This window comes from Protobothrops mucrosquamatus, unplaced genomic scaffold (genome assembly GCF_001527695.2).
Source record: "Protobothrops mucrosquamatus isolate PMUCROS unplaced genomic scaffold, P.Mucros_1.0 scaffold1007, whole genome shotgun sequence".
Classification (NCBI taxonomy): Eukaryota; Metazoa; Chordata; class Lepidosauria; order Squamata; family Viperidae; genus Protobothrops; species Protobothrops mucrosquamatus.
This window is the reverse complement of record NW_015387243.1, coordinates 209,996-224,555: the sequence shown is the minus strand read 5'-3', so window position 1 is coordinate 224,555 and position 14,560 is coordinate 209,996. Positions and strand designations below refer to the sequence as shown.

Here is a 14,560-nt window from a genome sequence, read left to right as displayed (position 1 = left end):
CATAATGGAACCACTTCACTGCACCTAGAAATTCTGGGTCTTTTTATTTTTTACATTTGCAGAGCTGAACTACATTTTCTGGCTCTCGACAATTAAGGCTATAAGACCACGTCTGTAGTCAGTTCTCACTCTCAACCCTCTAAACCAGTGGTGGTGAACCTATGGCACGCATGCCAGAGGGGGCACTCAGAGCCCTCTCTGTGGGCACGTGCGCTGTCGCCCCAGCCCCGCCTTCCCCCGTGGCCCCCTCCTCACCGGCAACTCCCCCCCCAGAGGAGAGTCGCCCCCAGGTGTGGCCCACGCGGAGCAGCGCAGCCAAGGACATGGCAGCCGGGCAAAACCTCCGCCCACGTGCCTCGTCACACGCAGATGATGCGGGACGCAGGCGGAGGGTGTGGTCGCCATGGCGCTGCTGGGCCACCTGGGTGATCTACTGCTGTGGGCCGTGGAGGCGTTGGGTGGCTCTGCGGGGGCAGTTTTTGGGCACTCGGTCTCTAAAAGTTTCACTGCTCTAAACAAACGTGGCATTTATTTCTGTGAGATCTGTTGTTATCCACAGATATTTCTGTGGATAACAACAACAATAACAACACAATATCATCGTCTAGGAACCTTAGATTTTATTTCTTTCCCATCGCTCTCCACACATTTCAAAGTAGCAATCAGGATGACTTCCTGCCTTTTACCTTCACAAATTAGCTGAGCAACAGCGCTTTGCCCACAATCATCAAATGAGGACAATTTGTGGCAGAATAAGCATTTAACACAGGGGTGTCAAACTCAAGTTCATTGAGGGCCGCATCAGCATTGCGGCTGCCCTGGGGAGGGGTGTGGCCAGGGTGGGTGTGGCTTACTGGGTGGGCATGGCCAGCTCTACATTGTTCGCGTCAAGGGTGCCTGGGCAGGAGTGGGACAGATCTGAGGGTCTCTGACAGAAGGGGGTGGGACTGGGGCAAGCACCAAGGCATGGTCCATTTCTTCCTTCCTCACAAAGGGTGACACCTCCCCAGCATGCACCCAGGGGGCGGGGGCGGCACAGCAGGGGCTGGTTCCTCGCTGTTTCCGGACGGCCTTGTGGAGCTAAGACTGAATGCGTTTCAGCATAGATGGCCACCACAAAATTGTACATTGGCTCCCGGCCGGCCTGGGCCAGGGCCAAGGCAGCGGGGGCCTTTCCCTTACTGTTTCCGGGATGGCTTCGCGGGTCACATGAAACCACTTTGCGGGCCGCATCCGGCCCCCGGGCCTTGTGTTTGACATGTCTGATTTAACAGAATAACAGAATTGGAGGCGACCTTGGAGGTCTTCTAGTCCAGCCCTCTGCTCAAGCAGGAAACCCTATTACCATTTCAGACAAATGGATGTCCAACCTCTTTGAATCTAATTACCACTGAGGCCGAAGTCCAGCTCTAAGTTGTGGCTGCTCCAACACTGGAGGTTGTTAAGGAGAGATTGGACAATCCTTTGTCTGTAACGGTACAGGTTTTCCTGCTTGAGCAGGGGGTTGGACTAGAAGACCTCCAAGGTCCCTTCCAACTCTGTTATGCTGTTAGCATTTTTCAGCTGGATTGTGGCTCAAAATTTTCCCTCAGCCTCTGGAGTATATGGAGCCCAGGTGCTTACTTCAATCCAAACTTCACTTTTTTGTTCTCCACCATCAGGTCACAGATGTATGCAACTGACAGATACCGCAAGAGCTTGATGTCGTGACCTCGGACTTTGTCGAAGAGTTGTGAGTCTGCATTTCTGCAATGAAGGAAAAATGAGGCTTAGCATGCCATTATGGGAAATCAAATGATTTTAGGAAGCCTTACATGACAGACCAGCCAGAATGCTTTATGGGGGACTAAGATCCTGAAAGTCCCATTCATTTCAAGATAGTTTTTGCAACGGAGGTGCCCCTAGAGATGGCATCCATCTTAGGACTAAAACATTAGAAATCCTCTATGTAAATGGGTCAAAATAAGGTGTGGGGAACTAGGGACAAAGACACGTTAATAAACACCATAAATCTGGACAGTTTGATTGGTTTGGATACAACAGCTCCCCAATTCACCTCTCAAACTGGAGGATTATTGCCCTGGTAATTGGGAAGTCCAAAAAGTTCCTCAATCCCTTTAAAAAAAAATCACCCTCTCCAGAATCGGATTGGAACAAAAATCAAGCTAGAGAAAATATTAAGTGATGTTAATGACCTAAGCCATGATGGCTGGGGAATTTGGGAAAATCCACAAGTCTTGAAGTTGCCAGAGTAGGACACCCCTGGTCTACAGAGAAGAATTTTAAGTGCTTAATCTACATTTATGATCTAACATTATAATACTTTGTTGAGTGTGCAAAATACTTTCTTCTTGGCTGAGAAATTTTATTTTTTTTTGTGAGATTTCAGTGCAATTTCAAATTTATCATTTTTTAAAAAAAAAATCTGCCATAAGAGTATCTTCAAGAACATCTTTGAAGTTAGAATAAAAGAGAATAAAAAAAAATCTGCTATAAATTACTTTGAGCATCTTCAAGAACACCTTTTGAAGTTAAAATAAAATAGACATTAAATAAAATTCATAGCAATGCTGTAAGACTTTCATCCTATGGCCCACACGAGTCTTGGCTCTACTTATTTCTCCCGATAGCCCCTAACTTTATTTATTTATCACATTTTCTTTTTGAACTGTTCTTCACCCTCACAGAGGGAGGCTCAATAAAATACTTATATAACCAGTTATATAACTTATGTAACAGGACAGTAGCTATTGCTTCAACTACCAACTTCTGAAGTTCCAGGGATGTTTTTAATTGTTTTGCACTGGCACAACAAAGGTTCAGGAAGTATAACAATTATCCCCCCTGCAATTCCAGGTTAGTGAAAGAAACTTTTTGACGAGTTAATGTTGGAGAGAGAGAGAAAGAGAGGGAGGGAGGGAGAGAGAGAGAGAGAGAGAGAGCGCTGAGAAAATAAATCATACAACTCATCACAGCACAGAAAACAAACAGACCTTAAAGCAGAGTCCTCTTCTGACAAGTCTTCCGTATCTGCCCAGGCATCGTCTGAACCCCCTATAAATAGCCATTAAAAAAGGAAGAGAAAAGCAAGTTAGCAGTCGCATCGTTTCTTGCGATGAATTATAGCAACTGTGGTTTGAGACTGAGAAAGCTGTTTTTATGATCTAGTACAGTGGTTCTCAACCTTTTTAATGCCGTGACCCCCAACCAGTCGTAAGTCGAGGACTAAACCGGTTGTAAGTCGAGGACTAAACCAGTCGTAAGTCGAGGACTACCCAACCGGTCGTAAGTCGAGGACTTTCCCTGCCTGGGAGCGCCGTGCATGCGTGGTTCCGTCCCCTGCGCCGGCCGAGGCGTAGCTGGCAAGCGGCAGAGACAGAGCAGGCCGACCACCAGCTGGCCCAGCTCAAGGGAGGTAAGGCACCCGCCGGAAAAGGGAAAAAAAAATGGCGGACAGCCTTGCTTGGCGAACCCCGTGAAATGGTCGATCGACCCCAAATGGGGTCGCGACCCACAGGTTGAGAACCGCTGATCTAGTACTTCTCCCAGGTAGTTTCAGAGTTCCCATTAGTTCAGCAAATTAAACAGTCCAAACGGACTTGCTGTTGTGAATGGGTCAAGTGAGATCATCAGGGCTATCCCAAAGGACAGTGTTTTTCAACCTTACCAACTTTAATAAGCCTAGATTTCAACTCCCGGAATTCCCCAGCCATAATCGCTGGCAAGAGAATTCTAGGAGTTGAAGTGCCGACCTCTTAAAGTTGTTAAGGTTGAAAAACACCGCCCTAGAACAGGAATCTCCAATCCTGGCAACTTTAAGCATGGTTGGCTGAGGAATTCTGGGAGTTGAAGTCAACAAAGATGCCACGTTTAGAGACCCCTGCCATAAAGGATTCTTCCTGGGCCACCCCACGAAGCCAATGAAATAAACTTGGTTGGGTTTTGTTTTTGATGCAAAAGATCAACACGTTTCGCCTGGTGGCTAAGTCTGGCCACGAGAGTCTCTTTGTGCATCACAGGAGCTTGGTTGTCATCTTGAAATAACCAGTGGCTATTTACATATAAACCTTGCACCCATTAACCTATGATTTGTTTTAACTTAATGCATGCACAACATTAAACCACATTTTACAAGCCACAGGGCCTGGATTTATACATACAGTAACACTAACTCAAACCTAGCAACCCATATTATTATTACTTGCTCCTCTACGCTTAAAAGAGCAAACCCTACTAATTTCCACAGATGTTCCATTTCTCTTCAAATAGCATTATCAACAGCAAAACTACATGTCCCACAAGCCTCCTTTTCCCTTACCTGAGAAAATGTAATTGTATCCTGTTCGCCCATAAAGTTCTCCCCACCCTGCCAATGTGGCTGACCGGCATATATGCTGGGGAGACAGACAAAGACCAAGAACAGTACAAAGATATAGCAATGGACTCCATTCTCTTTCAGGTTTATTGTACTAACCCAAATCAAAATGGTTTTGCTCTAGAGCAGACATGTCAAACTTGTGACTATAGAAAGCGTCCTCTCACCTTGCATTATGGTGGGGTATGCTGGCTTGACAGCCGCGGATAGAAAGACACTACAGAGGGTGGTGAGCACAGCACAAAACACTGTGGGCTGTCCCCTGACACCACTAGATGACATCGCTAGGGCCCGTTGCCTTAGAAGAGTGAGGAAAATCCTCAGGGACGACTCACACCCTGGTCAGCACTTCTGCGTTGTGCAATAAGTTCACATGGTGCAATAAGATTGTGCGTTTGTTGTCACTGTGAGTTGTGTTGGGGGGGTGCACGAAGGGAGGCTCAGCCAATCTCATTGTACACATGTTGTACTTTGACAATAAAGGTTGATTTGATTTGACGTCACGTGACGTCGCACAAGGTATCAGGGCGGTTTTGCCATTGCCGGCAATGGGGTGGGCGCGGCTTCCACGTGACGTGTTCACCCCTGCTCTAGAGAGCCTTCTAGTTAGATACTGGTGGTTGCACAGCTTACGACACAGGTTTCATTCCTTACTACAGCAATCCCAGTGTCGAGATCCTACAATTTCTTCCCATTCTCCTACACTCTCGGCAGTCCTCTTCTAATGCTTATCAACTCATCATCTTTAATGAAGATGATCTAATTCAGGGGTAGTCAACCTTGGCTCTTTTATGACTCGTGGACTTCAAGCTAAGCTGGCTCAGGAATTCTGGGAGTTGAAGTCCACGAGTCATAAAAGAGCCAAGGTTGACTACCCCTGATCTAATTGAAGAAACAGCAAGAACACTGGGGAAAAGTAGTACTAAAGGTCTTAATTCTATAAGAAGCTACACTAAAACTAACTACATTCAAACAAGTCTCTTTTGCACTTTAGATGGATTTTAAGCAGCTCTAGTGCAATGATGAAAAAGATTCTCCAGACGTGAGACGTTAATGGGAAAAGGAGTTCAAGCTGAGTGGAAGTTTCTAAAGAAAGAGATATAGGTCAGGGGTCTTCAAACCTGCCCCGTTTATGACTTGTGGACTTCAACTCCCAGAATTCCTCAGCCAGGCACGCTGGCTGAGGAATTCTGGGAGTTGAAGTCCACAAGTCATAAAAGGGCCAAGTTTGAAGATCCCTGATATAGGTAATCCTCAACTTATGGTCAGTCGCTTAAGGATTGTTCACATTTACGACGGCCGCGTTAAGTGGTACTTTACTGCCTATAACAGTGATGGCGAACCTTTTAGAGACCGAGTGCCCAAACTGCAACCCAAAACCCACTTATGCATCGTTGGGTGCTGGGTGGGCGTGGCCCATTGGGTGGGCGTGGCTGCGGTGGTAACAACAGACTGGGTGGGACTAAAAAGTTCAATCAATCAATTCCAACTTTGCAAGATCTTTTTTTTTCCCGCGAGAAGTTGAAATTGACTGATTGATTGGACCTTTTTTTTTTTTTACACAGCGGTGGAGGCCTAAAGCGAAAAGGTTTTATAAAACCCAGCTGAAGGCCTAGGACTGGGTGACGGCGCATGTGCCCACAGAGAGGGCTCTGAGTGCCGCCTCTGGCACCCGTGCCATAGGTTCGCCACCACTGGCCTATAAAGCACCACTTGGCCATTTAATATATTTTATTATTTTTTTTAACATAATCACCATTAATATTTGGTAAGCAGCGTGTTGTCTCGGTTTATATTTACAAACTTGGCCATTTTAAATGGTCACATTGATTGCACTGCTCCCTCGTGGTCACATGACCGCTTGTGGGTGCCTTGACTTACAACCATAACAGCTTATAACCATATTTCTGATCCCAATGGCGTACGTAAGTCGAGGACTACCTTCACTATAAGTGCACAAGTAAGATAACAATTCTAGCAAGAAACAAAATGGAACACCACCGGGGAGAAAAAAAAAACCCCAATGTGGCTACATAAAAAGCTTATTTAAAAATCTGAGAACAGAAAAGGAGATACATGCAGGAGAAATGGGAAACAGGCCAGGTCACAAAGGGAGAGCATAGAGCGGAAGCCCAGAACTGCAGAGAGAGTGCCAGGAAGGTCCAAGCTCAGAATGAGCTGAGGTTAATTAAGGAAATTTTAAATAAATATTAAAGTCTGCTTGACAAACATCCAAAGAAAAGAGAGAAAAAAAGAGAGAATCGGCTATTCAGTAAAGGCAGCAAATGTTATAATAATAATAATAATGATAAAGTTGGAAGGGACCTCGGAGGTCATCTAGTCCAACCTCCTGCTCAGGCAGGAAACCCTATACCATTTCGGACAAATGGCTGTCCAGTTTCTTCTTAAAAACTTCCAGTGTTGGCGCATTCACTGCTTCTGGTGGCAGGTTGTTCCACTGGTTAATTGTTCTAACTGTCAGGAAGTTTCTCCTTAGTTCTAGGTTGCTTCTCTCCTTGCTTAGTTTCCATCCGTTGCTTCTTGTCCTGCCTTCAGGCGCCTTGGAGAATGACTTGACTCCCTCTTCTTTGTGGCAACCCCTGAGATATTGGAAGACTGCTATCATGTCCCACCTCGTCCTTCTCTTCGTTAAACTAGACATACCCAGTTCCAGCAACCATTCCTTATATGTTTTAGCCTCCAGTCCCCTAATCATCTTTGTTGCTCTTCTCTGTACTGTTTCTAGAGTTTCAATATCTTTTTTACATCGTGGTGACCCAAACTGGATGCAATATTCCAAGTGTGGCCTTACCAAGGCATTGTAAAGTGATATTAATACTTCACGTGATCTTGATTCTATCCCTCTGTTAATGCAGCCTAGCACTGTGTTGGCTTTTTTGGCAGCTGCAGCACACTGCTGGCTCATATTTAAATGATTGTCCACTAGGACTCCAAGGTCCCTCTCGCAGTTACTACTATTGAGCAAGGTACCCCCTATACTATACCTGTACATTTGGTTTTTCTTGCCCCAATAAAACCTCTCCAAGTGTTCCACCATAAAATTGTGAGAAGCTTCAGGTGAGAGAAGGCCCCGTTTCCTCTGCTGCCTCTCTGAGGGCAGCTTCAGATGATGAGAAGAAGAAGCAGGAGACTCACACGCAGAAGATCCTGGCTAATTTTCAGGCCTCCTAGTATTTAGTCTAGCAAAGGCCACCATGATCCATTTCCCCAAGGACAGAAGCAATCTATGAAAGGTGTAAGCAGGGGTCCCCAACCCCCGGGCCGTGGACCGGTACCGGGCCGCGGCATGCCAGTAACCAGTCCACACAAACAAGCAAAGCCCCGGGATGCAGGCAGCACACAAAACCACGCCCCCTCCGGTCCGCGGAAAAACCTCTCTCCACGTAACGGATCCCTGGCGCCCAAAAAGTTGGGGACCTCTGGTGTACAGGATACGCACAGCTTTACCTTTCCCTTGTAGAGGATAACGGGGCAGACAAACCGGCCTCTACATCGGGCCATTTTACTGCGGTGGATCAGGTCTTGCAGCTTGCCAATCTGGACGGTGCTTTCAAACCTGTGGGTAGCAAAGCAATTCATAATTATTTGTACGAGCATCCTTTCGATTGGGAAAGGGGGGGGAGCATCATCTGGAGGCAGGCAAATTCCTACCCGGGCATCTGGCATCAGCCTTCAATAGCTTGGCTGCTTCTATTTTGGAAGATTCGGATGTAAAAGAAATGGAGTTGATGTTAAATCTTATAACGGCTGCAAGATTGTTAATTGCTCAGCATTGGAAAATGAAAGGTTTACCTACTATAGAGGATTGGGTAGTTAAAGTCTCAAATTTAGCTGAAATGACCAAGATTTCCGCTTATGTGAAGGATTACTCACAAGAAAGATATATATTGGTTTGGAGAAGATGGATTGTTTATATTGAGTTGAAATATGGAACAAAAAATATCATTTGGTTTTTGATTGAACTTCTGATTTTTAATATTTAAAATTATGTTAAAATGAGGGTATTTAATAATTGTATATTTGTTTTAAAAGAGAGTTAAAGGAAGTTATAGACTTGCTAGACTAATAGTTGATTAATGTTAGTTAGATTATGATTATTTTATTGTTAATCCTGTGATTGGCTCTGGGAAGTGAGGGGGGGAGGGAGGGAGGGTTGGGTTTGGGGGAGGGGGATTTATATTGTAAAACTTTATAAAATTTTCAATAATAAAAAAAATAAATAGCTTGGCTGCTTCGGTTTGTCCCTTTTGAGGCCAGTAGTTTGAGAGAAGGGAAAGAAGGACGCGCTTTGCGAAACAAATGTCCTGCTTTTGCAAACTTTGTGGCCATAAGGAGCCCGCCCCCCCCCCCATATGAAGCGAAGGCTGCGTTACATAAGCTTAGCACATTCTGGTCTCAAAAGGGGAAAGACGATGTTTTAAAGTCTGGTTTCACATGAATATTTTTCATTTTTTCCCCCCACTTTAAATCCATTCAGGATTAGCTTTATTTTTATTTTCTTTTTAAACTGAAAATGTATGTTTACATTCTTCTGAAAACATCCCTTTTACACAGGCTTTCTTTTAACGTGCCTATTTTTGGAACGGCAAACCACATTACAAAAATCGGATATTTTTGTAGTTTTGGCGATACAAGTATGTTGCTTTTTACACTTCCCCAAAAGGGCAGGATAAAAATGGAAAATGACATAAATAATTCTGCTCAGCAGGTTCAACAGAGGAAGCTGAATGTTCACAGCTGAGCAGGACAAGGCACCAGGGCGCCCAAATCCACCACTTTTAAACCATACCAGGGGTAGGCAACCTCGGCTCTTTTATGACTCATGGACTTCAACTCTCAGAATTCCTGAGTCAGCATAGCTGACTCAGGAATTCTGGGAGTTGAAGTCCATGAGTCATAAAAGAGCCGAGGTTGCCTACCCCTGAACTATACCATGCTGGCTTTTGAAATCACAATTTTTCCCCCTACACTAGGGGTGTCAAACTGCTGGCCCGCGGGCCGGATGCATCATAGTGAAATCGTGCCCACCCCATTGCCGGCAATGGGGAAAAAAAGACGCGATACATGGCGACACGTCACGTGACGTTGTGAGTTTGACACCCCTGCCCTACACAAAGGATTGGGCACCCCAAAGGCTGAATTTGAAGAAAACATTTGTATCTGCGCCGTGGAAGTTTAATTAAGGAAACATGATGTAGGAATGAGTTATCTGGTGTCAGTTCCCTTTCCACGTTTCAGAAATAACCCTGAAAACGTGTTTCAAATGCCAAGACAAAAGAATATATAGACCATTGGTGCCCGTGAAAAATGCTCTGCTGTCTTGACCTCTGAAAGGTCAGCTATGGTTTCAGAACTATTCTTGAAAAGAAATCTTTGTAATGATATTTATCTGCAGAAGACCTTCTGCCCATACAGTAAGGGAAATGCAACTCAACTCTTTCCAGCTGGTGATTAGGAAATTAGCAGTTGTTCTTCTCTTCTATAGTAAAATAAAAAAGCACAACATCACATCTGAGTCTATCACTGCCACAGAGTACAGTATACACAGATGTTCACATTTCCTAACTGATCAGCTTTTAAATGATTACCCTTTGCATGTTTAGGAGGGTGCATGCCTAACTAGGAAAACTGGAAATCCTCCTCAAAATTATTGCTCAGAAACTAAAATTTCCCCTTTCCTCTGTCTCTTTTTTGCAGCCTCCAGATCTGATCCTAAAGTATTTTCAATTCTCCCAAGCACATACCTGGCTGGGGGAACTTGATCCAGGGTATTTACCTTCATTGGAATTTTGAATTCAACCCTTTGTCTTTGAAATTGGCTTGCACGACTGGCTGAAATGAAAGTTTTCTTCTACTGACTACTACACAGAAGCAGAAATTTGTGCAACTGTTAGAAAAGACCGAAGAACTGATTGATTGCCCAGGGGTCACAATAAGCATGTATTCATTCATTTATTCTTAGTCAAGGGAAATAAATATTTTTATATTTTATTCAATTTATTGAATCAATTTATATAGCCACTCATTTTAGGGATGTGACTCTGGACAGCCAGCAACATATTAAAAGCACATTCAGCCTTTTTTTCTGTTTTAGATAAGATATTGGAGTGGAAGCCAAGTTCAGATCAACTATGACAGCTTGCTGGGTGATTATTTATAAGCTACATGTTGCTATGATTTGGGTCAGTCATTTTGTCTTAGTCCAGCCTACCTCACAGGCTTGTTGTTATGGGGGAGAAAGTAGGAAAATGGAACGCCATGCACCCTTGCCTTGAAGCTGCAGAAAAAAATAAATTGGAATGGAAATCTAAAATCAAGCAAACAAGCAAGCAAGCAGAACAACAGGCTGCAAAGAAAAGTATACTAGTTATGCAGCTATCTTCTCTCTGTTTTTACATGTCAAGTTTGAAGCAAGCCTGTATCTTAATGACTTGAACATACTAGTATCATACTTAATTACAAAACTATAAAAAAACAAAATGAATTGAAGGAGAAGAAGGCTTCTGTTCTCTCCCAGGGAAAAAAAGTTAATGAAAGGAAATCACAAAAGCTAAGAGACACAGCAAGCACAAGCTTCTGTGGATTACAATCCACTGCATCAGGAAGAGCCATGAAGCAGGTGGCTGGATGAAAAGACGTATCAGAAGAGCCAGAAAGAGGATCAGAAAGAATGGCAAGGCATTCCGGATTGGCGCCAGTCAACACCTGCTCACTTCAAACATATTTCAGTAGCAGGATTAGAAAATCCAACTACAGTAGTGGCCAAAATTGTGGAAAACTTTTGGGAAAAGTGTACATTAGAAATGCCACCTTTGATTAAGTTTCCACCCATTTTCTTCTAATTTCTTTGTAACTGTAGCCTTGTTCACGTAATAATACTATTTTACATCGCTTTCTGGGCAACCAGTCAACTCTTTGTACCATTACTTTAATTTTATTACGTTTTACAAGCTCACTAAATGAAAGAACACAAAAACCCCCAACCAACTTGATAGCGATCACATAACACCCTGACAAATGTCCTCCTCTCAGCTTCAACACATGACATCAATCACTGAATCCTACTGTGTTCTGATTGGCTCATTGCCAAAACAAGATGACGCCTGATTGGCTCTCTAAACACTCATGCTCATTGGCTACAATCAGATGAAGGAAAGCTACCTGATATCAACCTAAGCAAGTCGTGCTTCCTTTTTTCTGGTTATTTGGCTATAACTTTTCATAGAATACAGTACAGATAATTGAACAAACTTTGTTGCATTACATTCTTGATTACATTATCTTTCCATTGATATATAATTTTATGAACAAACTTTGTTGCATTACATTCTTGATTAAATTATCTTTCCATTGATATATAATTTTATGGTACTCTTCCCCCCAAAAGTGGTGTTATTAGCCATCAAACCTCAAAAATACACTTTTCCCAAAAGGTTTCCACAATTTTGGACACTACAGGCATTGAGCCTAGAAAAGAAGCATTTCCCCTTTCTGTGAAATGCTGAGCCAACGGGCATAGGTGAAAAAAGGGGAAAATTTCTAGCTTTGTGTCAAACACATTCAGAACAGCCGGCCTGTTTCCCATTTGAAAACCCTGGAGCCCTGGTGGCGCAGTGGCTAAAGTGCAAAATTGCAGGCAAACTCTTCCCACAGCCTGGAGTTCGATCCCGACGAGTTCAAGATTAACTGAGCCTTCAATCCTTTTATGGTCAGTAAAATGAGGACCCAGATTGTTGGGGGCAACATGCAAATAATACTTACATTGTAAATCACCTAGAGCAGACATGTCAAACTTGCAACGTCATATGACATTGCACGATGTATCGGGAGTGTTTTGCCATTGCCGGCTTTGACACCCCTGACCTAGAGAGTGCTATAAAGCGCTATGAGGGGTATATAAGCCTAAAATACTATTGTTGCTGCTATTTGATTTCTTGTGCACTTTGTAGTGTGGAAAACATTGGTCAATACAGGATACTGCCCTGTATTGTCTTCCCAGAAAGTTTGAAAAGAATCTTTAATCACCAACGATGTGTCTAGCTCCGGTGGTTCATATTAGGTCCTGGTGAACTGGCCATCTATTTCTTGTCTTCTCCCTTATCTTTCATTCTGTCCAGTCCTCTTACTCCATAGTTTGCTACCCAAACTGCTGGGGGCAAATGATCTGCTTTGAAATACTGTCCAGAAAAATAATACAGGTTCTATTCTATGCAGCTGAGTTGAACCCCCGCCACACTCACAGTTATAGCAAGCACTGGGAAGTTTAAATGCAATAGATCCAATCAGCAAGGTCCTCAAATTAAAAAAATTACATATTCCCTCAGAATGCAAAAAAAAAAAAAGTAAAGGCGCCTTTGAGTCCAGCTCAGCTCCCTCTGATTGGGAGCCAATCCATGCAATTTTGCTGCCAGTTTTATTGAAATGGTTAGCTACAATCTTCTTCCTCTCCAATAAAAAACATGTATATAATAGTTGAGTATATAATGGCAGAGGAAGAAAGGCCTGACTAAACAAACTAAACCTCTGCATTACTAATCCTGGCAGAGGAAAATATTTTATTCCTTTAAGACAGATGTGGGGAACGATAGCCCTTTTATGACTTGTGGGTTTCAACTCCCAGAATCCCCGGGCCAGCATGAGGTTACAATGGCACTGAAGTGACTTATGACCATTTTTCACACTTATGACTGTTGCAGCATCCCCAGGGTCATGTGATTTATATTTGGATGCTTGGCAACTGATTCATATTTATGATGGTCACAGTGTCCCAGGGTCATGGGATCCCCTTTTGCAACCTTTTGACAAGCAAAGTCAATGGCAGAGCTGCTGGTGGCTGAGGGCTAAGGCGGGACTTCCTTCAGACCTTCCCTCCCTTTCATTCCAATCTCCCTCCCTCCTCTCTTCCTTCCTGTTTCCCTCCCTGCCTCCCTCTTTCTCATTCCCATCTCCTTCCTTCTGAAGGAAGAATTTGAACCTCCCCCGCATATTTTCCCTCTTCCACATGGTTATCAAACAAGGAAAAGCCTCCAGAGGCTGAAAAGACAAGCCGGCTGAGGGAACTAGCTTAAAAAGGCACATTCCCCTTTAAGAATTAGCTACTGGCTAGAAAGGAAAGTTAAGGAGCCAGCACTTAAAGGGAAAAAAATGTAGCAAGTACTGGCTGCAGGCTAAGGCAGCCTCCCCAAATGGCTTCATTCATAAGTAAACGAATGCTACAGGCAAAATCCATTCAGGACTAAAATACTTCAAAATCTCTTGCAGCAAAACTTATAGCTAACAACAGCAGAGCAATAGAATTAGAACCAGTAACCCCTCACCCCAAAATCCAACACGAGCCACCAGCCATGATAGAAATTGCCAAACACTCCTTAAGAACACAAAGCCCACATTGCACAAATCCCAGAACTTCAAAGTCACAAAATCACATAAGAATCTTTCCACTCTCCTGGTTTGTTGTTCAGCTGACCCAGAACCAAACTGCTGAAACGGCACTTCGCTTTTGCCAATAAACGTCTCTCGAGCGGCCAGAGCGGCCGGCTTCCTCTCGCCTATTTCAAACGGGACTTCAGAACAAGGTTGGTTTGTTGTAAGTCAAGGATTATCTGTATCCCATTCCCTGCAGAAGGTCAAACTATACAGTATATGCCAGGGGTAGGCAACCTTGGCTCTTTTATGACTCGTGGACTTCAACTCCCAGAATTCCTGAGCCAGCATGGCTCAGCTTGGAAATTTCTCCCTTTCGCCTCAGCATGGCTGGCTCAGGAATTCTGGGAGTTGAAGTCCACCAGTCATAAAAGAGCCAAGGTTGCCTACCCCTGGTATATGCCATCGCCATGCACTATAAAACACATAAAATTTGCTTCTGAAAACATGCTTTCACTTCAGGGAAACTGCCAGAGAAAGCAAAGCACATTTAGTGGGCCAGGCATAAAAAGCAGCATTGTCCTCTCCTAATCCTCAAACCGATTATTATTATTATTATTATTATTATTATTATTATTATTATTATTATTATTATTATTATTATTATTATTATTATTATTATTATTATTATTATTATTTTAATTTCTATACCGCCCTTCTCCCGCAGGACTCAGGGCGGTGCACAGCATATTAAAAACAGATACAATAACAATATACAAAAATAAAACCCTTCTAAAACCA

General features: G+C 43.5%; 1 protein-coding gene across 1 annotated transcript in view; it reads right to left on the bottom strand.

The window, feature by feature from the left end:
• Positions 1-14,560, bottom strand: part of MTMR14 (myotubularin related protein 14) — a 110,610-nt gene that overhangs the window by 88,322 nt on the left and 7,728 nt on the right. The window contains exons 3-6 of the mRNA XM_015819867.2: positions 7,844-7,952; positions 4,319-4,394; positions 2,994-3,054; positions 1,624-1,746 (exon numbers count right to left, since the gene is read on the bottom strand). Of these exons, the coding sequence (XP_015675353.1) occupies positions 1,624-1,746; positions 2,994-3,054; positions 4,319-4,394; positions 7,844-7,952 (369 nt within the window). The remainder of the gene's footprint in view (positions 1-1,623; positions 1,747-2,993; positions 3,055-4,318; positions 4,395-7,843; positions 7,953-14,560) is intronic.